We start from the raw sequence: 26,730 nt of genomic DNA, 5'->3' as shown, positions 1-26,730 counted from the left end.
GGAGGTAACTACTGGAGCCCTGATACTTGTCTCCAGTAAGATGAAGAAAGCTCATGTGTGATATGGTATCATGGAGTCACAATTTCCCTGCATTTTTTCCACTAGATGGCTGCTGTTTTCAAGGAGGCTGCCCTTCATAAATAGAGCTAGACAGTGCAAGAATGGTTATGTTCCAATGGGAATATTAAAAAGCACAAGATGACCAGAGGTTTCAGAAGAAGAAGAAGGAAGATATACAGGGCAGCAATATCTCCCATCTTGATTTTGCCTTTCCCCCTTTGATTAATGTCTATTATTACTGGCACAGTAAGAGTAAAATGTACTTGAATTTTATAATGCAACTCAACTATTTCTCCAAATCCTTTCTTGTTCTGATCTGGTACATATGAAACACTGTGTTTGGCCAGGCCAGCCAGGAATTCGGTGAAATGTGCAGGATTTAAATGATAAAGGAGAACCTATATTCCTCATTGCCATATCCACAAGCACTGACCAATGTTCTTTAAGCAACCATCCAGTCTCTAAGATTTGCAAGGACTTCTGGGAAGCTCTGAAAAAGAGTCTTTGTTCTTAGAGGAATCAAGAGACCTTTTTATATCTTGTGTCCTACAGATCAACGATAACATTTCAATGCTGATCCATATTCATGACCATGCTTGGAAAAATTTTGGAGTTTCCACTCAAAAGTGGAAAGCTCCAAGTGTTCCACAAACATTAGTGCCAGAGAATTTGAATCAGAGAGGTTCGTGGGCACAAAACCAATTGTGGAAACATGGTTGGATAGTAATGATAATAAAGAAGGAAAGAAAACTGGGATAAAGAAAATCCAAAGTAATGTAACGAGCACTAAAATCCAATAGTATAGAACTTTGATTTAACAGATATTAGTATATTAAACTTGCATGTAACAAACTAAATCTCTGTGGTGATTTACATCATCCGTTGTCATACAAATTTATCACATATTTGTCACACAAATCACGCAAATGACATCAGTTTCATCAATGTATATCATTTGTTTCATGATTTCACAATGTAAATTAAGTAAATTGTTGTGATACTAGAGAGATTCTTGACTTATGACCAGTTACTTAGCAACTATTCAAAATTACAACAGACCTACTTACAACCTCGTTTCAAAGTTCTGATGGCCTGCACTCTGTGATCATATCATTATATTTTGGGCACTCAACAACCAAACTGCATTTACAACCATTTGCCACGTCCTTGGTCACGTGAACAAGATTTATGCCGTTGGTTTTTTTGCTGGAAACCAGTGTTTACTTCTCATTTCGGCAAAACAAACAAACAAACAAACCACTAGGGACAAGAGATTTGCTTAATTTGAACACTGCGTTCATCTAATGACCATGTTTATATTAATGACCATTTCAAAAAAGGTTGTAAAATCAGGTAAAGGTCATGTGACATGACTTACAAACGCAATTCCAGGCTCATAAGTTGAAGACTCCCTGCAGTGGCATATTTATTGTATTGTTGTGAATAACAGACACTACCTGCCCCATTTGTTCAATTAATACAAGTTTTGCTATACATAATACAAAACACACACATCTTGATCTAGCAACCTTCTTGATTGTCTACTAAAATTCTATTAAAATTTTCCTTATGAATCTACTATATACCATGAAATTCTTATGTCTGTGTCCTTTAATCGGGCAAAACAGTGTCTCATAGAACAACAATTTTTGAACCAAGTTACCTCAAAAGGGCTAACTTGCAGAATGTGTCCAAAGTCCAAGAACCATGATTCGTTTCATGAATGGTCATTTCAGTGCTGCCACACCACTGCCCAGAGGTTTAGTAGACTGGTCCTGCCCTAGTCCTCTGGAGGCTGGGTAGACTGGCCTCACCTTTGGCCCCTGGAGATCAGGTAGACCAGTACCATGCTATCCCTCCAGAGGCTGTATAGAAGAGTCCCAACATCAACTGCTAGAGGGCAGTCAGCCACAAAGATGTAGGAGGAAATTGGAAGGCACTCCTACTCCTAATGCTTTTTCGTCTTTTTTAGGTAAGGAAATATCTCTGAAACAATGAGGGCTGTCTAGTATATGTTAAAATGTACCTTATACCTCTCAGATCAATTTCCCAGTTTTAAATTCACAGCCATACCTTTGGAGCCTTTAAGTAGAGTTTACTTGTCCCATGGAATGCAAATATTTAACACTGAACATCCACATTGGCATTCATCTTTATTAGTGTTTGACTTCTATATATAATATTATGCTACATTTAGCTCACCTTTCTTCCAAGAACTCAAGTTAACCTATGTGAGGATCTCCCTTGATTTTATCCCCACAACAGCAACCCTATGAGGTAGATTGACAGAGAGCAGAGAGACTAACCTAACATCATCCCATAGCTGAGATTGGTCTTGATTGTTGGACTCCCTAGTCCTAATCTAGCTCTTTAACCATTATATTTCACTGTCCTGTTTCTAAGTATGAGTGAGTTTCAGCTGGTGGGAACAATTGTACACCATCATTCTTTTGACCAGTTGTTCTGAGCAGCATGAAGATATATTCTATACATCTCTCTCAGAAGTATTGCGTGCAGTGTTATGAAAATGCTGAAGCTGTCCTTTAAGTCTGTTAAATACACTTTTGAATGGAGACATTGCTTTGTTAAATGTTGGTTTCTTTATCCCAGTTTATGTTACTTTCCACAGAGGTACTTGGGCCTATGCATTCACACATGATAAACCTCCTCCTCCTCCTCGTCTTCCATGGCATGATTGGTATATCCCTGCTTGTGGACAAGCGTATTCTGCCGTAAGATGTTCCAATGACTGTTAGTATTTGCTGTATTTGAAGGAGCACCAATGCCCTTCTGCTCTTTGGACAAAATTGCTCGACCATCTCTTCCATCAGCTGCAACATCTTGGGTCTGTTTTCTCTGCAGGTACTTCTCAAAGGCATCTCTTCGGTAAGGCCCATTTGTTTTAACAGATATCTGCCTTTTTTCATAACATTCTTCAACCCTGAATGCAAAATATTAACAAGAGTAGTGAAGAACATGTTATAACTGGTTATATGCATTACCATCTGTATTATTCAAGCTTCTCCAAAGGATGTTGAACCAAGGTCTTTGGAAGAGAGCTTGGAACAATATTGCATTTATATTAGCATAATTCCTACCAGGCTAGGAGCCAGAGGCTTCTAAAAATATAGTGGGAAAGAAGACAATGATTTATTAGTCCAAAATGACAAGATCCTAAATACAAATACTTTAATATAATTATTCCCTTTATTAATACTAGGAAATGTCTTTATCTGCTTTAAAAATGAGCTACTTTTAGGAGGTGTTGGCTGCCCACTAAAATTCCATAGTCTTTGCCTTAAGGAAAATGTAATACATTTCTCGCATATTTAATTTACCTGTTAATAAAGGCACCTGCCAAAGGAAAATCAATGTGAACTATTCCATTGTCTTTTTTCCCTCATTCAATACCCTTGAGAATCATAGTTTTGTTACAACTTTGGTATCTCTTTGTATATCATGGTAAATTGCAAGAAGAATCCAATTTATCGGGCAAAATTAATTAGAAATTTATTTAGCTTAAATTGCTCCCCACATCCTTTTCTGAATGTTCCGATTATCCAGGAACTTCTGGAAGGATATGACTCCAGGCCTGCCAAGTGATTGCCTGTATTTGTCATTTTTTCTCACAAGAAGAAACTGTCTAGTTTCTAGAAAACATTTGTAGTTCCATCTTGATTCTCATTAATTTAGCTCTGGAGACCTCAATATTTTTGAAGGATAATGATATTATAGTCTGCTCAATTACATTTCCTTAGTTAGAATTTATTATGGACCAGGTATCCACCCCCAAAAAACAAGGGGTCTTACGGTACTGAAGATGATATACCCTTCAAGTTGTTGATTTTTACAACCTCAATTGAACTCTCAAAGTAATACATTTATAGAGAGAAAGTGAAGCAAGAATGCCTGATTAGCTTTTCTTGAGATGTAGAGCTTGTAACTAACTAGCTGTCCACTATATTTATAGTCAAAATATCTTATCCCAACTTGCTTCTTCTATGTCTTTATTTTACTTATTTTTATTTAAAGGTAATTTCATTTGTATCATTTAAAAAAATGGACTGACAGCTGGAAAAAAAAGAAATGGAACTTTGTTTTTTACATCTGATAACTGCAGTGAGATTATTATATGTTCAAAAGTGGAAAGATTCGATATTACCCTTAATGGAGGAAAGGCTGGATAAGATGATGGAACTTGAGAGGTGGCTAAATTGACTTCCTTGATTAGGAAAAAGACAGTATCTATGTTTATTGCTGACTGGAAACCCCTTAGAGACTTTTTGCAAGAAACAGAAAAAATGAATTTGTTTGTTGATTAGAAAAAATAGATAATAAAAAAATATTTTTTCTTTTTGCACCCGTTGAAAGATATTTCTTTTTATTTATTTATTTTTTCCTTTCTTTCTCTCTTTTACTTTATGTTACTCTTTGTTAGCTTTTAATCTTTTTTTCAAAACTTAGATGTGCAAAAGTGTTTATTCCAGCATCTTTAAATTTAATGAGAATACATGTCAGTCATGTCTATATCTATGTGCCCTAATAGGCCAGTATAACAATAAGAACCAGGAAAGAAATCTTATTTCTTGTTAAGCAAATGGATTTTTAAAAACCCTGCCTTCAGAATTTTCCTTACATTTTCGTAAGGGAAAAAAAACATTGGAAAGGTCAAACTTATTTTTTTGAATGAGATTTGAACATGCACTAAAATCCAAACTAAGCATTCCATTTGCAGGGGAAGGAAGAACTGCTGTGCCCTATCTTTTCCATTATCCCCACTCATTAATTTTTAATAAAATTATATATAGGATATGATTTGGGCCCAAATTGGACTGAATTAGAGAACAGAACACATGAGTTTATGAAGGACATGCATCCCAATTAAGGCATCAGTGTAATAGCTATTTCTATTCTTGATAATGGGCTGAATTTAAACCATGAGCAAGAAAATACCTTACTAGAGAAAAGGCAATCTGCAATGCCTGATTTGTCTTCCTATGACTTGGAAAATTGTCCAAACCCATAAAATGAACCTGTAGGATTCATTTGTACCATAGTCCTGCAAGCCAACCAGACAGGTATTAAATATGCTTATGATCATGACCATTAACCTTCATTGCAAATTATGCTAGCAAGAACACAATACAGGTACAATTGTACCATTTGGTACAGCTCATTTTTCCACAAGCATCTACTAACCCCCTTGGCAGGCAGATATTTGTGGAAGACTGTGACAAGGTGGAGACTGCAAGGAATTGGGTGTCAATAAGAACAAATGTGATATGCATCATATCACAAAGATCCTAAAGATACATTCCTTGAATCCTGCCATACAATGAAACACTTCGTGATATATTTGACATTCTCAGATGCCCTAAAACTACCTTCAGTTTAAAAACAGGGTTTCTTTTTATAAATGTCAAGAAGTGCCTGACATTTTTTGGATCTTTTTTTAACACTCATGTTACCAATGTGTGAGTTTGCATTCTTTATGGTCCTTTGCCCACTGGCTGCATCATCCTTTTAGCTATGGCAACTCACAGATGTGGTAGATGACTTCCCAATCAATCAATCAATATTTATTAAATCAATGCCCAGCAAAATTTAAAAGAACAAAAACAGAGTGAAGCAGATAAATACAATAATGTATTAACAACTAGCAAAATAAATCACATAATATAATATTCACTCTTCCATTACTGTGTTCTCAATATTACTTTCATATGAGTGGATTTTGGACACTTGACAATCAAATCCCAGGGAATTACAATGGGTAGTTGTATGTATGAGCCCAAATACTTGGAGATCTAATTGGAATAAGGGAAGTGAAAAAACAGGGCGCTGAACTCAGAAGATCACAATAAATATTTTGGCCACTGGCTGTGAATTTGGTGTGAATATTTGGAATTGTTTCTTCTGTTTTCGGAGAAAATACTGTACTGGATATTTGATGTACTTTGGTGTTATAACCACTACATAATACAAGATTGCATGATTCTGAAACATGGTCTATTTTTTAAATAGTTTGTTTTTGTGCCTTCCAGTCAGTGACTCTTGAAAACTATCTGGATGAGTTCCTACTGTTTTCTTGGCAAAATTTCAGAAGTGATTTGCTATTGCCTATTTCTTAGGCCTGAAAGAGAGAGAGAGACTCGCCCATGCTTACACAGCTGGCTTTATGCCTAAAGCAGGAGCAGAACACATGGCCTCCCGATTTCAACTTGATGCCTTAACTACTACACCAAACTGGCTCTTTCTTTGATAGTTTTAGTAGTTATCCCATTATTTTGTTTATAAAACTGTCTGAGTCACAGGCTATTCTTCAGCTACTTTCAAGGGACTAGAAGACTTGGTGCCTACCTAGTCCAAAGTAACTGACTGAACACATATTATTTCTAGATTTATCCCATAAAATAAGGGGCTTATCCTATATCATAAAAGTTTAAATCTGTTGATAAGGGTGACAAAACAATTTTATAGATATATCTGAGCTGTCCAGGAATCCGAAGTGGGGAAGAAGCTCCTCAAAGCATAGGTTGCTTGACATAGATTGGGATTGGAGGTCTGTGGAAATGCACATGCTTGCATCCACAGGTGAGGGGGAGCAGTAGGAAGAAAATGTCTTTAGCGATTAGGATGCTACAGCCATATTTCTACAATCAATGAAATCTTTGTTAGGATCAAAGACCAGAATAAGGAGAGTAGCAATTTAAAATGTTTCTGCAAAATTCATATAGCATGTATTTCCTATTTCTTGCATTTGTTGTTTCCAAAGTCCACTTTCTGATTATGGGGTGTGTTTTAATTTTTACCTCACTTTTGCAGATATTCAGAAGACTCTGAATTGGCTGCTGAAGAAAAGTAATTCCTTTCTTATTTTACTGTATCAAAGACAGGCATGGCACTTGTGCCTGAAGAGATGAATAGTCTTTTTCATTGTTTCCTAACCTTCCCTCTCCCCATTTTACAGCATAATTCAACATGCAGAAGAGACACATGGAATCCTTTCATAGCAAAGGTGTTTGTTTCAATGCAGATTTAACTGTCAAAATGTCTCTTTCATACTGCACCTTCATATGCCTCTCCTTTATACTCTGCCGTTAGTTAATTAGGTTTATGTCTCATGTTTCTTTCCAGGAGCTGAGCACAGTATATGGGGATGTCTCTCTTTTTTTAAATCCACAACTCTGTAAAGCAGATTGTGCTGAGGAGAGAGTGTATGGCTGAGGCTGGTGTTAAACCTGGTTCTGCAGTGCTAGTGCAGCATCTTCACCATAACACCACGCTAGATGTGAAAAAGTGCAGGAGGAAAAAGATAATTGAAGCATTTCAGAACAAGGAAATTAAAACAATTCATCATGGCTATATCATATTAATGGTGGAGCTCAGCAGTGATGCAGGGAGGCAAATTTAATTAGTTGGTTTTACTAGAGCAGTGTTTCTCTACTTTGGTATTTGAAGATGCAGGCTGGTGGGGAAATCTGGGAGTTGAAGTCCGCACATTTTCAAGTTGCAAGTTTAAGAAATACTGTACTACAGCAATGGCTTCTTGCTTTTCAGCTGTTGGCAGGTTGATGCCTTGAACCACTGCAGATGGTTAGCAGGGGGGAATCCTTCCCTAACTCATGTTCACACCAGATGTGGATGTTCTGCTGAAATATACTGTGTCGATATGTGCAAGGGAGATGAAAATGAAAACAACTGACAACATAAACCCGTCACTGCAGCTATACTTCCCACTTCACAGCGTATTTCTAAATAGAAGCAACTTAAAAATGGTAAGCAGGATGAAGCTTTGGAGCACATCTCCCTTCTTCTCTTTCCTCCTCCTTTTTTTCCTCTATGAAAAAACTGGGCCCTCCCTCTGCCAATATTTCACACGTAATCAATATTTATAGCGAGATCCCAAATCACTGCAGACAGAAAAAAGGCTCATGTTGCAAAAGCAGCCGACCAAGACAATTCCCCACCACCACACCACCTCCTCTCCGGCTTGCCTGAATTAGCAGCAAGCAGAACAAAGACAAGAACCCCCAACGGAATTCTCTTAGACATTTTACCGTGCCCACTCTTCCATCCACAATGGGTGGCAGAAGGGATACAGGGAGTGATGGATTCCAACATAATAGAAGAAGCCCAATTTATAGTTTCAGAGAAATCTCAATCCATATGTCTTTTCCTGGCTGGAAATGATCACATAAAAGTCCTTCTATTTAATATCTGTTTCTTAAAATGAGTTTTGGGGGAAAAGCAGTGGGGGCCAAGAATAGCTGAGCAGCCACTGGAGCATAAAAACTGCCAACACTCAAGCTTTCTAAAAGCTAGGCAGTCCTGCTCAAAATGTGGAAATGTACTCTTTACTACTTCTATTCCATTTTTGGTGATATTACTGTATTTGGTGTTTTTGTTTTTAATTTGAAGGTTTTGGAGAGTTGTGAGTGTTAAAAAACTGACCGGTAGTTGCCCACCATCTTATCCCCAGAATGATCTAACTCCAAAGTAGATCAGGCATCTTAGGACATAAGAAGGGTAGGGATCCAGAGGCCAGTCCAGCTCCACAGCATTTCCATTAAGATATTTTCTCAGAAATCTAGCAAGTCTAACTAGCCAAAAGCAGCTGGCTACTGGCTCACTGGTTGATTGGAAAAGTCTTATTACCTGACATCTTTTCTTCTGAAGATTGTAGACACTGTTTCCAGGCATTCAGGATAACAAAATGTGATGGGCTTGAGATTTTGTAATTGTTAAGTTTGAGCAATGAGAGGCTGAACCAGAGCATGAGTGCAACAATACTTTATTATAACAATAAAGGGCTGACCGTGCTTGCCACGCCTGGAACTGGCTCGCAGCAATCAGCAACTGGTTGGACCCCGCAGCCTGCTTTTATAGCTGGCTGCTGGAAGAACTCAACCAATGAGGAAAGGGGAAGAACGTCCACACAAAGTGAGTGGACCTGAGTGAGAACTCCTAGAGTCCTCAGGACATAACACCCCTTCCCCCAGATGCGAACATGCATAGTCCTTGAGGTAGACGGGGGTTTGTGTTGGCGCCCGGACGGCGCAGCTCGGGAACATTGTCTGTCCGTTCAGAATCAGTCTGTGACGGTTGAGCCGGCAGCGTGTCGCCAACGCGCTCTCCGGATTGGGCATCCTCGGGACTCACAGGGTTGGATACTGGGGCGAGTTCCGTGGGCTGGATCAGGCTGGTCAACTCTCGGGCGCTGTTGTCCGAGTTCGGGCTGACCGGGCGACTGTTGGTGCGGACTGGACGTTGGGTGCGATGAGGTTGAGAGGCGGATGGGCGGTTCCCCTTCGTCTGGTGACTCTGGATTCCTGCTGGCAAGGGTGCTGTGGCGCCTCCGCAGTTGGTCTATGTGCCTCCTCCAGGCGCGACCATCCTCCAGCCTGACCCTATACGATCTCGGCCCGGTGATGGCGATGACCTCGCCTGGAATCCATAGTGGGTCCCCAGCGAAATTCCTCGCGAATACCGGCTCCTGTAACATAAAATGTCTAACCCCGAAGTGGAAGCGAGGGAGAGTCAGGGCAGTATTGTGGGTGAAGTCTGTCCAATACAGTCCTCAGGCGCCGGCCCATCAGGAGCTCCGCTGGGGACTTATTGGTGACTGAACAGGGGGTTGAGTGCTGGCTCATCAGGAACCGTGAGAGTTTGTGGTGCCAGTCATCCCTGCTGAACCTGGCGAGGGCTTCTTTGGTGGTCTGGCGGCTCTTTCCGCCAACCCATTACTGGCAGGGTGAAATGGGGCTGTGAAAATGTGGCGGATGCCCAGGTTGGCAGCAAAGCGGCTGAACTCTATTGATGCGAACTGTGGGCCATTATCGGAGACAATGGAGTCGGGTAGTCCGTGCGTAACGAACAGGCGCGTTAACACGTTGGTGATTGCTAGTGTGGTGGTCGTGGATAGCTGTGCTACATCAATCCATTTGGAATAAGCGTCCACGACCACTAGGAACATCTTCCCATGCAAGGGGCCGGCCAGATCGATATGGATTCTAGACCAAGGGCTGCTGGTGCTCTCCCATCTGGTAGGGGTGGCAATGGGGGGAGCAGGACGGGATTCCTGACAGATGTTGCAGGAACTTACCCAATTGACAATGTCCTCGTCTGAGACCCGGCCACCACACGTAGCTGCGTGCTAATGCTTTCATTCTCACGATGCCAGGGTGTCCCTCGTGCAGCGCCTCCAGGACTCGGAGTGCAGCAGCGAGGTCGGAATGACCACTCGAGTGCCCCATAGTAGACAACCCTGCAAACTGGACAGCTCCTGCATGCGAGTCTTAAATGGTGTTAATTTGTTATCAACGATGCCACTCGGCCACCCCCTCCTCACCCAGTCGAGCACCTGGGCGAGCGTTTGGTCTGCCTTGGTTTTGGTGGCGATGTCAAGGGCGGTGATGGGCAGGTCCAACTGGGTGATCTCGAAAATGGCGTTGACAGGAGCAGGGTCTTCAGCCGGAGCGGGTAAGGGCAGCGACTGAGGGCGTCGGCGTGGGACAGTGTTTTGCCGGGCGGTGAATAAGTTTGTAGGAGTAGGCCGCTAGGAAGAGTGTCCACCTTGTCATTCTAGGGGAAAGGACCTGAGGGGTCTGTTTGTCCCGGCCAGTAGGCCCAGGAGGGGCTTATGGTCCGTAACCAGTTCGAAAAAATGGCCAAAAGGAATTCGTGAAACTTTTTCACGGCCGCAGCAGCTGCTAGGGCTTCCTTGTCGATCTGGCTGTAATTGCGTTCCGTGGCCGAGAGAGCGTCCTTGAGAAAAAGGCGATGGGAGCCTCGGCGCCATTGGGAAGTCTGTGACTAAGGACCGCCCCAATTCCAAAAGGGGATGCGTCTGCTGCCAGTACTAAAGGAAGGTTAGGGTCGAATTGGATAAGCACCGCCTCTGACGTGAGTAGTGATTTGACGGCGTTAAACGCCTGGTCTTCTTTGTGCCCCCAGTGCCACGGTGACTGTTTGTCCAATAATCTGTGAAGGGGTTCGGCTACTGAGGCTTTATGGGGCAAGAAGGATGCGTAAAAGTTCAGCAGCCCCAAGAAAGCTTGTAGCTCCGTTTTGGAGGTTGGAGTGGGAGCCTCGTGGATTGCCCTAACCTTGGGCTCCAGGGGTGAATGCCAGAGCGTCAATTTTATAACCCAGAAAGTCCACCTGTCTAGTGGCAATGGCGCATTTTCTTTTTTTAACTTGAGGCCATGCTGTCTGAACCTCTCTAACACTGCTCGCACTCTCTGGAAGAGTTGGGGTCTGTCCCTGGCCGAGACCAAGATGTCGTCGAAGTAGGGTACTACACCAGGAGGCCCTGTAAAATCCGCTCCACGAGGACTGAAAAATCCCTGGGGCAACACTTACGCCATAAATTGGAGATGCTTGCATCGGAAGGCACCCCTGTGAGTGGCGATGGTCTGAAGTTCCGCTGTTTGGTTATCAACAGGGAACTGCTGATACGCTTGAGACATGTCCAATTTAGCAAAAATACTGCCCGGCTCGAATGTGTGTAATAAGTGCTGAATGACGGGCACAGGGTAGGCGCTAACTTGTAAATATTTATTGATTGTTGTCTTGTAGTCCGAGCAAATTCTCAGGCTACCATCTTTTTTGAGGGGTGTGACAATGGGCGTCTCCCACTTGGCGAAATCTGTTGGCTCAATGACCCCTTGTTTTAATAGTTTATCCAATTCAGCGTCTAGTTTTGGCCGAATAGCAAATGGAACTCTGCGCGGTTTTAGTCTGATTGGGACTGCCTGGGGGTCAACTGCGAATGAGATGGGGGTTCCATTATAACACCCCAGCTCCTCGCTGAACACATCTGCGTAATCAGTGAATAAGGAGTCAGTGTCTAAGGTTGAGACAGCATGGACTCCTGTTAGCCCTAGGCCGAGGTGGGGAAACCAATCGAGCCCCAATAAGGTGGGTAGATTGCCATTAACTACCACTAGAGGTAGGTGACCTTTAAAAGTTCTAAAACTGACAAAGAACTTGCCTCTGCCGATCACAGGGATGGTCTTCCCCTGGTAGTCCTTCAGGCCGAACTGGCATCTTTGAAGCCGGGTGGTAGATAGGCTGGGGTGGAGTCTCTTGAGGGTGTTCCACGAAATTATTGAGAGCGCTGACCCTGTGTCAACCTCCATGTGGCACGGTTTACCTTCTAGGGAAACGGAGAGAGAGAAATTTTACTAACAGTGTGGCAAGTACGCTTGGCAAGGCGGTGCGTGCGACAGTTTAATACTTGCCTCTGTGGTCCCGAGTGCGAGGAGGGAGTCTGTGTGCCGCGCTTTGGGGGTTTGGCAGACTCTCGCGATGTGCCCCTTTTATGGCAGTTGTTGCAGGTGGCTCCTTTAAACTTGCAGGTGGCCCTTTGATGCGATCCCCGCAGGCTAGGCACAGTGTGATGTGCTTGGGTGGACCGGTGTTTTCTTGTTTGGCCCCTACCTGCGGCCGTCTGTCGTGGCGAGGCGGTGGATGTCGTTTTAATCGTTGAGGTTTCCTCTGCAACCACCTCCTCGGAATGGACTGGGAACAATGCCAGCTTGGCGCTTGGGCCCTGTATTTCGGTGGCTGAGTTCGTTGCCAGCTCGGCTGCCAGGGCCTCCTCGACCGCTTGTGCGAGGTTGAGGTCTTTTTGCTAGAAGGCGCCTCTGTAGGTTGAGGTCCTTGACCCCACAAACTAATTGATCGAGGAGCATGTCCTCCAGGTATGTTCCAAACCCGCAGTGCAGAGCTGCTGTTCTGAGGGCGGCCATATATTGATTGATGGTCTCCTTACTCGATTGCTTCCTCATACGGAAAGTGAACCTCCTGGCGATCTGTGAAGGCCTGGGAGCGTAGTGGTTAGTGAGGATCTCAAGCAACTCCGGACCACGGAACGTTTTTCAACTCTCTTGGAGCTACGAGTGCTGCGGCAGTGTCGTAAGCGGTGGCTCCGCAGTAGATTAGGAAATAGGATTTTTCCGATGCTCTCCCGCATCCGCCAGGCCGACCGCATCGATGTAATGATTGAAGCGGTTCTTATCACGATTCCCACTTCTCTTCGTCTGGTTTGAATGCCGGGAATACTGGGTTGGAACTCATGGTGCTGGAAACGGCTGGGCTACCTGCGGAAAAAAAATCTCTCTGGGGACAACGGGCGCTCGTGGGTTGCAAGCGATATCAGCTCTGGAGAGGTTTTTTGCTATCCTCTCTTTCTCTCTGGGTTAACCACGTTGGCTGTTAGCCGTTGGAGGTGTCTAGATTCGCGCCAGCGTGGGCGTTAGTGACTTACTACAGCGCTGTGCTGTATCTCTCTTGGTTTGAAATTCAAATGACACCCGTTTGAATTTCGCGCCTAATACTGAGCGGCTGCGGCTCGCAGCGCTTCACTTTCCCTGTAGCTGGGCTAACAAGCGGCTACAGACGCTTCTAACTTTCGAACCAGACCGCTTTCTCTGGCTGCGGATCAGCGTTCGCTCTTTTTGTTGCCTGACCGCTCTCTCTGGCTGCGGATCAGCATTTCTCTTGTAGTCAGCCGATCGCTCTCTCTGGGCTGCGGATCGGTGGCTAGTGACTCAGCGGTTGCATGATGCTTCTGGTAGCCATCCCATCCTCGTCGCCAGTGTTAAGTTTGAGCAATGAGAGGCTGAACCAGAGCATGAGTGCAACAATACTTTATTATAACAATAAAGGGCTGACCGTGCTTGCCACGCCTGGAACTGGCTCGCAGCAATCAGCAACTGGTTGGACCCCGCAGCCTGCTTTTATAGCTGGCTGCTGGAGAGAACCAACCAATGAGGAAAGGGGGAAGAACGCCCACACAAAGTGAGTGGACCTGAGTGAGAACTCCTAGAGTCCTCAGGACATAACAGTAATGGTATGTTGGAATGACCTTGGGAGATTGGAAGAAGAGATGCTACCAAGGAAGTGAGCAAGTAAAAGTGGAGAGTGCAACTCACAGCTACTTAATGGACACAGAAAGAAAATGAAAAGGATCTTTACTAACTTATCAAGGTGTAAAAAGATGATTTAAGTAGTGTTACAATAAAAGAGAATAAGTTCATATTATGGTTCCTATTGGACTGCCTGGCAAGGCTCACCATTATCTTCCAAGTATGAAAGTACAAATCCCCTGCATCTTTTTTACATATGATAAATTAGAAAGGATCCCCCCCTCTCTCCCTCCCTCCCTCCCCCCTCTGTGTGTGTGTGTGTGTGTGTGTGTGTGTGTGTGTGCATCCCTTATACAGCTTGGGGTTTGGCCTTTTGTCTGATCATTCTTAAGCAGCATTCCTTCCTCCCATCTCCCAAGGTTATTCCCAAATATCATGACAGATCTCCAGGCAAGAATCTGACCTAAATCCTAAATCTAACATGACTTCTACTTACTTAGGAAGTCCCCACATGAGTGTCTATAGAAATTCCCAGACAGTTCATGGCTGTACCAAATGTGTTTTTTAAGAGGCAACTGGACTTTCTTTGTTTTTCCTTGAAGTCATTTCTGAAGAAGTCATCCAAGAAGCTTCTTCAGTTCTGAATGCTGGTTCAGAACTGAAGATGCTTCTTGGGTGAGAAACAAAGGAAGTCCAGTTGTCTCTTTAAAAGGCACCTTTGGGATTCCCACATGAGTATCAATTACGATAGAAGAAGATTTCTAGTATGAAAAGCACTTTGTGTTTTGGGCACCTTTAAAAATGTAAAGGGTGAAGGCAGCAAACATATTTTCAAATTTTCACATGAATAAACATGGCAGGAAGGTGGGGTTGGTTATTGAGTACATCCTCTTCTAAAATGTCAGATTTCTTGCTATACAATGTATGAAATAGATTATGGCAAAAAGTAGCAGGTAATTACCAAACCCAACAGCCTATAAAACAAGTTTTTTTTAAAAAAATGAAAATAACTAGCTTATAGAAATCTCCATTTCTCCTGAATTTTAAGAAAAATATTTTAATATTGCTTGAAACATAATGGAAGTTAGAATCTAACGTCATAATCCAGTTTGGTAAGACCCAGTCATCATAATTTAATAGTTGCATGAAATCTTAATTCTCCTAAATTATTAACCTCCAATGTTGAAGGAATTTTCTAAACTTGTAAAGGAGAATTTTAATGTTTTGAGAAATGTAAACAAAATAAGTGAAATTATCATGTTAGATGAAAGTAAAGGATAAGAAGCACTACATGTTTCATCTGTCATAGTAGAAAAACATTATTATGGTGGGTTTTTTGGGAAAAGCTGCAGGGATCATTGTGACCTAAAATTTAACAAATACTCTGAATATATGGTTGGAAAATTACTTCTTTTAATCATATACACATGTGCAGGGGTGGGCTTCAAAAATTTTAGCAATGGGTTCTCTGCCAAGTTTCTGGGTGGGTGTGGCCATGGTAGGTGTGGCCTAGTCAGCCTCCTGCACCATGGTGGGGGGCATTTTTGCCCTCCCTGGGCTCCAGAGGCTTTCCTTGAGCCTCCGGGAGGGCGAAAATGGCTTCCCTGGGCTCCAGAGGCTCTCTGGAAGCTGGAAACAGGCCCATTCCTGGCTTTCCCAAACTTCTGGGAGGCCCATTTTTTTGCCCTCCCTGAGCCTCCGTGTGCGCACTGCACTTACCTGCATCCAAAATGGGCCACGTGGTGACTCCTAGAAGGGGCGGGGCGGGGTCGGTGGGGCCAGCCAGGAGTGGGATTTGTGGGTTCTCCAAATTGCACAGAATCTTAGCCAGGGGGCTGTCTCAAACCCCTTTGAACCCTGAGCAGTCCACCTCTGCGTGTGTGTTTAAGAACATATCAGATGCACAAAAATCTAGGTGGGTATATCAATTTCCAGAATTCTCAAAAATAGCAATTCTTTCTGGGAATTTTGTGAGTTCAGAAGGGGGCCCAGCTTGGAAGGTTGAACAGCATATGGACCTATATATATACAATACCTAAATCATTACCAAAACATTACAGTGTAGTCATATTTAATACATAATCTTCCCAACCAGGGAGGACAGGAGGAATGAAATAGAGAGAGGAATGTCCAGAGAATAAGCAGTAACAATGGAAAACAGTGGAAGAGAACAGACATGAGCAAATGTGGAGTCAAAAGTTGAGTCACCCCATTTTTTTTGACAAAAAAAAAATCAATCTGTATTCAACATTACAAAAATTGCTAAATACTTGGTGTTAGAGAATCCCTTGAGCATGATCCTTATTATTTTTATTAGAAATTGGCAATGATATTGTGGATTTGAAGAGAGAAATGTTCCATATGTTGTTTTTAACACATATTTTATCTTTCAGTTTAAACATAAAAAACATGATTCTTTTTTTAGAAGAGACACAATTTGACCAGTAAACTAGATATTCAATTTAATGGAAGTAGAATTGATTATAGTCATTGACCAATTCAGAAACAACAACAACACACAAAAATTGCAAAACAGCAAGTAAAATCTGTTAAAATTTAATAAATATATGTTTTATATTTATATAATGTTGATATGCTGTGTTTTATAAATAAGAAAATAAAACACACTCACACCCAGAGAAACAAAAATCACACTGATCAGATGGTAATAATTATAAATGAAATACATTTGAGTCTCCTGGAAATCTATCTAGATGGAGAGTTATTAGCTACAACTGAGCACCTTTATAATTGTATTCTAGCAAATATGGGTTAATGTTTCAGGAACTTAAGAACAAAGTTTTTTTTTTTTAAGTGGAAGACTCCATAATTTCCCTTCAAACACAACAGTTGGAAGGGCATTAAATTTTGCCAGGTTTGGATTGTTTTGAATTTGGGAATTCAGTCAGTGTTATGATTTAGCTGAAGGCACCATGTCATTCATAAAAAATGAACAGCTAGCTAAGCATTTCCTAGTACCATATCACAACAGGGCACAATTTTGCTGCTAAATCCAATATACACATATATAACTCCCATATGGAGAGCCAGCTTAGTGTAGTAGTTGAGCCATTTTTTTTTACTACTGGTTTTGTGGGCATGGCTTGGTGGGCGTGGCTTGATGGGCGTGGCAGGCGAAGGGTACTGTAAAATCTCCATTCCTTGCTCATCCCACTAACCTGCTTTCCAGCTCCATTCTCCTGTGCAGGGCAACAAAAGAAGACCTAGCCAATCAGTTGGGACTCGGGAGGCAGAGAATAGATGGGGGTGTGGCCAGTCAGAGGTGATATTGGCCGGTTCTCCGAACTACTCAAAATTTCCTCTACCGGTTCTCCAGAAGTGGTCAGAACCTGCTGAATACCACCTCTGGCTCCTGGGCTAGAAACCAGAAACGGTGAGTCCCATCTTAAGCACAAAGCCAACTAGGTGACCTTATGCGGTCACTTTCTCTCAGCCCTAGGAAGCAACAAGAGCAAATCACTCCCCAAAACATTGCCTCAAAAACTGCAGGGACTAATTCAGGCAATTGCCAGGAGTCAATACAACCCAAAGGAATTCTTCCTCAATAAAGATGATGTGGAATTTGACTGGCACAGAATGAAAAGAATCATGCTACAAAACATTAGTGAAATATGTGGAGTTAGGCTACAAAACAAGATGCTTGGCATAATCATGAAATGAAGGAGATTATGGATAAAAAATGCATTGAGAAGAGGGATTGCTGCCAAAGAATGGGATGATATGGGTAGTTCTTGACTTACGACCACAATTGATCCCAAAATTTATGTTGTTCTGAGACATTTGTTAAGTGAGTTGTGCCCTATTTTACAACTTTTCTTGTTACAGTTGTTAGTGAATCACTGCAATTGATAGATTAGTAACCTGGTTGTTAAGTGAATCTGGTTTCCCCATTGACTTTACTTGTCAGAAGGTCGGAAAAAGTGATCACATGACCCCAGGACATAGAAAAAGTCATAAGTAAAGATTTAAAATATTTGATTGTAAATGTATTAACAGCAGCTAGGATTGTATTTGCTAAAAACTGGAAAAATGAGAAAATACCATTACAGGAGGAAATTATTAAGAAAATATTGGAATGTGCTGAAATGAGTAGATTGACATTTGAAATTAGAGAGCAAGAGGATAAACAATTTTATAAAATTTGGGAGCTTTTCTATCAATGGTTGGATAATAAAATATAATAATAGAATACTTGGAATTTTAGAATATAATGACTATATAAAGATGTATTTCTTATTTTGTTATTATATCTATAAAATGTTTCTAGTATAGATTTGGGGATGATTATATGAATTGTTATAAAATAAACTAAGTAAATTATAGTTATCTCGCAAAGTATCAATGAACAAAATTATAGTCAAATGACTGATTAAGAGTGATACTAGGGTATTCAATTTTTGATTGATAATATGAATTATTATGCAGTGTAACTGTAATTGAGACTATGAAATGGATGCACAAAAAATTTGTAAACCAACCAACACACTGTTTGTACATTTATGAAAGAAAGTTTTTATGTTTTGTTTTATGTTTTTATGTTTTGTTTGTTTTTGTTTGTCTTTAAAAACCAATAAAACTGGTTTTTTTTTAAAAAAAAGAAAAAGTCATAAGTATGAACCAAGCATCTGAATTTTGATCATACGACCATCATTTTTTGTACTTCATGTACTGCAAAGGTTGTAACTATGAAAAATGGTCACAAGTCACATTTTTCAGTGCCGTTGTAACTTTGAACGGTCACTAAATCAAGTCAAGAATTACCTGTATTGCATATTTATTTATTTATTTATTTATTTAATTTGATTTATATTGCCGCCTATTCGCCCAGCTGACTCAAGGCGGCTTACACAATGTAAAATCATATTTAAAACAAAAAATAAAAACAAAAACAATAAGAACTAACAAAAAGAATCAAATAAATTAGTAAAGTACAATAGAACAAAATTTGTAAAAACAAACAAAACAAAACAAAAACCAACTCCCATCCCCCCACCCCAACGACAGCAGGTCACACTAGCCATCTGATGGGTTCCATCCCTCTCTGGGTTCCCCAGGCCCGCTGGCAAAACCAGGTCTTCAGTGCCTTTCAGAATAGTATTAATGAGGGGGCCATTCTAATCTCTGGGAGAATGATGTTCCAGAGAGATGGAGCCACCACAGAGAAGGCCCTTCTTCAAGGTCCTACCAGGTGTATCTCCCTCAGGGGTGGACCTGCAGCATTCCCTGTCTCCTTGCTCTAATGGGTTGGGTAGATGTCACTGGCAAGAGATGTTTCCACAGATAACCCGGACCCAAGCCATGAAGAGCTCTAAAGGTGACAACCAGCACCTTGAATTGCACTCGGAAGCAAATTGGCAGCCAATGCAGCTCCTGCAGGAGAGGTGATACATGTGCACACCGGGGTCTGCATAAAACCATGCGGGGTGTTGCCTTGTGCACCAACTGGAGCTTCCGGATGCTCTTCAAGGACAGCCCCATGTAGAGTATGTTGCAATAGTCAAGATGGGAAGTGACCAGGAGTGACCATTATATACCAATGTACTGATAGAGGAAAGAATCCAGTCAAAGAGATCAAGAAGTGGTTAAAATGTAAAGGCATTTAAAAAATGAGAAAGATAATGGGAATAGAAAATGGTTTTGGAAGTGAGAGAAAAGGACTGAATAAGACACCTCTAGAAGAATGAGTAGAATTAAGAATAAATGTGATGAGATCATTTGGGATCAATCTAAAATGAGAGAATATTGGAAGGGGTAGTTTAGGGATTTCATGGGAATATTAGACATACTTTGAACAATGGAATTAAAATAAATACTATAAATGTTAGTGTCCAAGAAGAAAAGGAAAGAAAAGGAGGCTTCTAATTATAAAAACGCTGAAAAGTAGTAATTTTAGTATCCTAAGAGATTTGTTGTGATAAATATAAACATTGCAATGTAGTTAAAACAGTTTTTAATATCTTATGTTCTATTGATGCTCCAACTGCTGTTTGGCTCTGGGATTTGCAGCCTAAATATTTTTGATCGATTTGAGCTAAAACAATATGGAATAGCAGAGATACAGTCATCACACATCCTATCAAGTGTCTTACTGTGACATGTGCTGTGTGCATTGTAAATCTGGCAACCTTTATGCCATGTTTATGGCTTTATGCCCATTTGAGCAACTTTTGCATTTGAAAATATAAGAGCTCCAATTTAGATCCTGTCCTGAAAACATAAACCTTTTCCCATGAATATATTTTTGCAATAATTACAATGGGGAGGAGAGGAACAGGGAATAAGTACTTTAATGTCATGATCATAATCATATGTATCAGTCTGTCTGTCTGTCTACCTGCCCCCTCTCTCATTTATCATATCTATCTATCATCAGTCATTATCAACATTATTGTCATTGTCTACACACAGACAATGACAATGGTAAACCCACATATTTTAAGAGAAGTGTTAGTATTTATCTCTTGTTTTGTTGGGACAGAAAGCTGGTATTGAGACTGGTCCTTCCTAGGTCCAGCTTTCGATGGCTATTTCTGTAGCTTTTGTAGTTCTATCATCGGTCTTGCTTCTTAATTCTGCCACTTGTCAATCTATCTGTGCTCTGTTTACGCTTTCCCATATATCCTAAATATCAATTTATTGATGCTATGGGTTCGTTAAGTAAATAGACATTGGTTTAAATAGTAACTAATCCACACACATAATATCCTTTTTATCATAGAAGATGTACACAAATTGCTGATTATGAAACTTACCTCAGATATCTCTGGTTACCTAGCCCATATTCCTTTCCACAGATGCCTAAGCGAGGCCAGAGACATTGTGGGAGTTTGCGCTCTAGCATAATGGTAGTGGAAACAACCTGAAACACACAATTTTAAAAATTGGATAATCAAAATGTTTTAATTAAGTCAAATGACTCCGCTACTATCATATCTGGAACCTTCCTCTTTTGCAATAGTGGAAAAATGTAACACAGACTAAAGAATAACATGATTTACCATTTTGTAAATCCTCTGGAGCAGAGGTGTTATTCAGCTGGTTCTGACCAGTTCTGGAGAACCGGTAGAGGAAATTTTGAGTAGTTCAGAGAACCAGTAGAGGAAATTTTGAGTAGTTCGGAATATCATCACTGACTGGCCCCGCCCCCATCTATTCTCTGCCTCCTGAGTCCCAGATGATCGGCTGGGTCTTCTCTTGTTGCCCTGCACAGGAGAGCAGAGCTGGAAAGCAGGTTAGTGGGGTGGGGAGAGAATGGGGATTTTATAGTATCCTTCCTCTGGAGTGGTGCGGGAATGGAGATTTTGCAGTATTCTTCCCCTGCCACGCCCACCAAGCCACACCATGCCCAGTAAGCCACGCCCACAGAACCAGTAGTAAAAATTTTTGAATACCATCATTGCTCTGGAGGAGTATGAATATTTGATGGCCATATTAAACAATATTTGGAGACATTGTTCATCCAGTCCTGATGCTTCCAGAACTCTACGTGGAAAGGATTCCATGTAGCTTTTCATTGTTTATTTATCCTGCAGAAGTTTATGGGATTCTTTGTTGCCCTTAACTTCTACATAACACTCAAATGTCCATATAACTTTGGGTAATATTCCTAAAGCAGGTTTTGGAATCTCTTAGTGCCAATATGCAATGTACTTTCATGAATTGCAGCATATCCCATAGCTACAAATTTAGGAAATGATCTAAATATCGTCCACTCTGATGGGGACAAGCAGGCTCAGAATAGATTTTCTTTATTCGTTCTTCCTCCTTGCTTTGGCAATTTTTTTTCACATTTCCCTTAAAAGTTGACAGGACTTTTTTCTCTCCTCAATTTTTCTCTGATCCGATTATTGCTGTACTAATTTTTTAAACTATCCTAGCATCCACTGGTCTGGATTTATGTTGATATGATTCTTATCTGCAGGTATGCATAATGCATAAAATATGTACATGTGTACGAGTGAACAAATCTGGAAACCACATATTTATCTTTTAAAAAACCAAGTTTTACTTTCCTCCCATTCAATTATATACACTTAAAACAGGTATGATTATTGAAATGCTGTTTTCCCAATAATAAACATACAGTTGAAAAGAGTCACTGATCTGTTTGGGATCCTGGAATCACAATGTAATTCTAAATCTAATTCAGAAAGGATACTGAACACACTTTCGTTTCAATATTATCATGAGAAGATTCCCCCTTGGTGCAGATTTTTGTTAAATGGACACAAGCACCTGTTTTCTGAACTTCTTTTCTACTTGCTTTCATTAGACAGAAATTAACCTAAAGAGAATAATCTATTCAGGTCTCCTCCCCAGTCTCCTCCATCATGTACGATCAGTTAATAGGTAAAAATGCCGTCCCTCACCTGTGCTCTCCAAAGTTCATCCCGTTCATGGGCCACACGCCAGTGAGTATCCCCCATCATGGCAATAAGGAGGTTGAGCATAAGAAGGGCCGCAATAATAGCAAAAGCAGAATAAGTGATGCCATACATAAAAGGCAAGTCCACCTCATAGTTGGCAGGTCCATCAATGATGGTGAGAAACAGCTGAAATGTGCTGTAGAGTGCCATGGGATAGCTATAAAAATGGCCCAGTTCGTCGGGGTCCTCTGTTTGGAAGATGATGTAAAATGCTGCCAAAGAAAACAAAAGGTCATGAGTTCAGTTTCTAATTAGAAGATGTTCCCTTGTTGAATGTTTGCCATGTGTGAATTTTTGTCTGCTCTCAATATCATTGTGTAGCTGCATTGTTCAGTCGGCCTTCATTGTTATTCTCCTGTTGCATGGACTGGACTGTATTGACTGGACTAGACTGTCAAGAGTGCATGATATAACTGTGATAGATATAGCTAGATAGTGGAAAGTCAGATAATCTTTTCCAGACTGAGCCAATGACAATTCTCACTGGTTTCTTTTTACAACAATTAATTTCTTGAGAATAACAGGAAGAAGGAGTAACACTTGGAAATGCTGCTAACGAGACAGAGAGACACCATTTGTTCACTCTTCAAATCATTTTTATATGCACTGGTTTTCTCAATCTGATGAAGAGGAAGCTTTTAGAAATTTTAACACAGAGAATGCTTATATTGTAAGGTTGTAACATGTGGTAAGCATCAGGGGTACCTAGAAATGATTGATTTAACAATGGTTTGGTATGTGAATAAAGCATTTATTTTTATTGTTTCTTCTGTTCAATTGTGTTCAATCTTGGGGACTTCCTGGACAAGTGCATGCAGTTTTCTTGGCACAGTATTTTCAGAAATGGTTTGGCCATTATCTCCTTCCTAGGGCTGAAAGAAAGTGACAGGCCCAGGGTCACCCAGCTTTGGGTCTAAACCAGGACAACTCCCAGTTTCTAGCTGTTGCCTTAATCATTAGACTAAACAGGTTCTCACAAAGTTTTTATTAGAGGTCATTTTATACGATATAATAACAAACTTAAAAAGAAAAGTCAAGATAAAATACACATTATTTTAGATGAGACAAAGAGAAAAGAAGAATTAAAGAATTCTCCAGAGAAGATAAATGTTTCTCAGCAAATTAAGCTTCTACAACAACAATTATCTATGTGAACAGTAAGAGAAAAGGAAATAAAAATGAATTATGCAAAAAAATAAAAATGAGTTTGCAAATAAAGCAATGGTTAGCATATAAATTACAAAAAGAAAATGATATTTAAATTACAAGAGGTATGAATGGTCAATGCAGCCATAGAAAAGTATTTCATCAATATTATTTTAATTTGTATAAAAAAAGTGACATCTCTCTAGAGAAAATAGATGAATATCTAAGGAAACAAAATTTACTAATGATTACAGAGGAATAGACACAAGATTATGAATTGACCTATAGTAATAAGGGAAGTTTCTGAGGCTACAGAAATGATTAAACTAAGAAAAGGGCCTAAACCAGATGCATTATCAGGCTCTTATTATAAAAGTGTTGATGAAGTTTTACAGATTTTTACAAAACACAATTAATTCAATTCATAGAACAACATGTGGTTTTTAAATTTGTTCATTCATGCACATGTATGTATTCTATTGTGCATGATGTACGATTGAGGATAATAATCAAATCTACATATATCCAGATCTAGAATGCTAGAATGGTTTTTAAAAATTAGTATAGTAATAATTTGGAGAAAAATTGAGGAGAAAAAAAAGTGCTGTCAATTTTTAAGGGAAAAATGAAAAAAATACAAAAGAAAAGTCTGAAGAAGGAGGAAGAAAAATGCCAAATAATTAGAAAGAGGTCAATATATCACATTAAGAGGGAGAAGATTTGGCTTTAACAAGAAATCATAGGGCAATAACTATAAGTTGCTCATAAAGATGGACTGATAGAGTGAAAATAATTTTGCAAAAATGTATTCATGAGGATCAATGTCAGGTTTTATCTAAAGGGAAATTAAAGATCAATGCACTGGACATTTTGGAATTCTTGGGCAACATAATGCAAAACAAGCTGAAAAGGCTTTTTACAATTTGAGCTGAGCTTCTTTATCTAAGTATTTGGAAGATACAAATTTTAGAGAGTTCTTTATAAAATGGATAAGATAGATCTATTCTTCATAGAAAGTACAAATAATCATTGTTGATGAAGATCTAACAAAAGAAAAAAAGTCATGTAAAGTACAAAAATGAACAAGGCAGGGATGCCCACTCTTCCCTCTCTTGTTTATTTTAGTTCTAGAAATATTGAATAAGGAAATAAGGAACAGAGATAAGAAAAAATGTGAAGATTTTGAGAATAAATGTTTTTTAAAAAGAAACTTGTAAGTAAAGAATTTTTCAGATGACTTGGTGCTGATTCTAGAAGATGCTTTAAAGAAAATTGAACTATTATTGGGTACATTTTAAAAAAAATTGGTGCATTGACAGATTTTAAGATTAATTTAAAAAACTGAATGTTAATGAAAAATAAAATAGAAGCTCAAACTAAATTGATGAACAGGTTTTAACTCTGAGAAGTAGGTTAATATTTGGGTAACATGTCAAATATGAACTATGTTATTTCAACATAGCTTTTGAAATTAACTTAAAAGTTATTCTACAATGGGAGAAATTACAATTGTCATTCCTGGGGAGAATGTATGCGACAAAAAAATGAATATTCTACCTAGAATGATACTTTTTGTTTCATTCAAAAACTCTTTTGACAGATGAACCATTTAAAAAGTGGCAAAAGGAATATTTAAATTTATGTGGCAGAGGAAAAATATAAGTTAAATATAAGGTGCTACAAGACACAAAGGAAAGAGGAGGGCCATGTTTATCAGATTTGAAACTGTTTTAGAGCTTGCTATTTGGTTTGGATGAAAGAATAGATGGGGTTTTTTTTGAGAAATAGAAGACTTTTAAAGTTAAGAGAACATGACTTGAGATTTGAGTGGCATGGACAAAATCAAGGTCAATTTGGATTTTAAAAAACCATTATGCTAGACATGCTACATTTAAGAACATAGATACAAACCCAGGTTGTGCCCAAAAATACCCTTGTGGCATTCAGCAAAAGGACATTACAGGAGGAAATATTAGGGAAAAACAAATGGTTCACTTATTGTGAAAAAATAGAATTTTGTCAAAGAACATTCAGAATAAAATCAAGAGAATAACTGGTAGCAAAGGTTTATAATGGTCAACTTTCCTCCTATTTGCAATTACTAGAAATATTGAAAAATAAAACACTTTAAAAAACTGTATGGTTTTAAACATTCTAAGATTGAGACAGAACTGTGTATAAAAGAACATGTAATTATTAAAATGTATAAACTTATTGAAATTTGTAAATTTTTATATTCTTAAAAAAACAGTACAATTATTTTTTAAAAAAAATTAAAAATGACATTGAGGGATTTGTAGTTTTATGAAATACCACATATCTTTGTGGCACTGAATTAGGTGGCAAAAATGCAAAACCACTTTAGATTCCATTTTGTGAATTGATACATTAGGATAAGCGGCACAAGAAAGGTTAAATATCCAGCCAGCTTAAGATAGGCAATGGTAATCTGTTGCAGTAAAATCTATGAGTCTTATGGCAGGTTGATGTCTAATCAATTACTCTGCCATTCACTTCCATTAATCATAACTTATTTTATCAGACTCATGAAGCTATCACCTTAAGCAATAAATTAAATAGTTTATTATCTGACAACACAGAGAAAAAGAAGATAGAGACTGCAAGAAGAAAATATTTTCACAGCATAGCAAGGAACCAGCTCCAGCCTTAGGAAAATTTTACAGAATATAGAATCCAATCAGATAAACATATTGCAATCCAATATAAAATGGTGAGAGGCTCCCTCTTTTTTCCATTATTATAATAACTATTAATTTCAAGATGACATTATACTATTTATATATAAACTTCCTATTATTATTAGTTGATAGCATAAAAACAAAAGGAAAAGTCAAAGATATGGCAACAACAGAAGATATCCTATAGCCAAGAGGAAGGAATTTTTTAATATTCCCACTCTGAAGTGCTACACTTTGCTTTGTAAGTCAAGCTCACAAGAATGTGGTCTAGAATATGTCACCTACCAGATGCAAACCCAAGGATGACCACTGCCATGAGCCAGCAGAAACGGAGGAGGTCTCCAAATATCATCTAGGGAAAAAAAACATACAGTGACTAAGCAGCTTTTCCCTCTCACAAAACTACATCCAAGGAACAGCATTCTAGATCAAAATCAAGATGCTCTGGATTAAACTGTATCATTCCAGTCCCATTCCAACTTCAAGGGATCCTTATCTATTTGC

The 26,730-nt window shown here is 39.7% G+C and overlaps 1 protein-coding gene across 1 annotated transcript in view; it reads right to left on the bottom strand.

Moving 5' to 3' along the window:
* Positions 1-1,334: 1,334 nt before the first annotated feature.
* The window catches only part of LOC113449594 (transient receptor potential cation channel subfamily V member 6-like), a 93,315-nt gene continuing 67,919 nt past the window's right edge, over positions 1,335-26,730 (bottom strand). The window contains exons 12-15 of the mRNA XM_026720681.2: positions 26,512-26,578; positions 22,325-22,593; positions 20,708-20,814; positions 1,335-3,001 (exon numbers count right to left, since the gene is read on the bottom strand). Coding sequence (XP_026576466.2) covers positions 2,710-3,001; positions 20,708-20,814; positions 22,325-22,593; positions 26,512-26,578 — 735 coding nt within the window. The 3' untranslated portion in view covers positions 1,335-2,709. The remainder of the gene's footprint in view (positions 3,002-20,707; positions 20,815-22,324; positions 22,594-26,511; positions 26,579-26,730) is intronic.

The sequence above is a fragment of the Pseudonaja textilis genome, chromosome 2 (genome assembly GCF_049901715.1).
Source record: "Pseudonaja textilis isolate UNSWEBS1 chromosome 2, rPseTex1.2, whole genome shotgun sequence".
Taxonomy (NCBI): Eukaryota; Metazoa; Chordata; class Lepidosauria; order Squamata; family Elapidae; genus Pseudonaja; species Pseudonaja textilis.
Note: the sequence above shows the minus strand (reverse complement) of the source record. Positions and strands in the feature narration are given on the sequence as shown.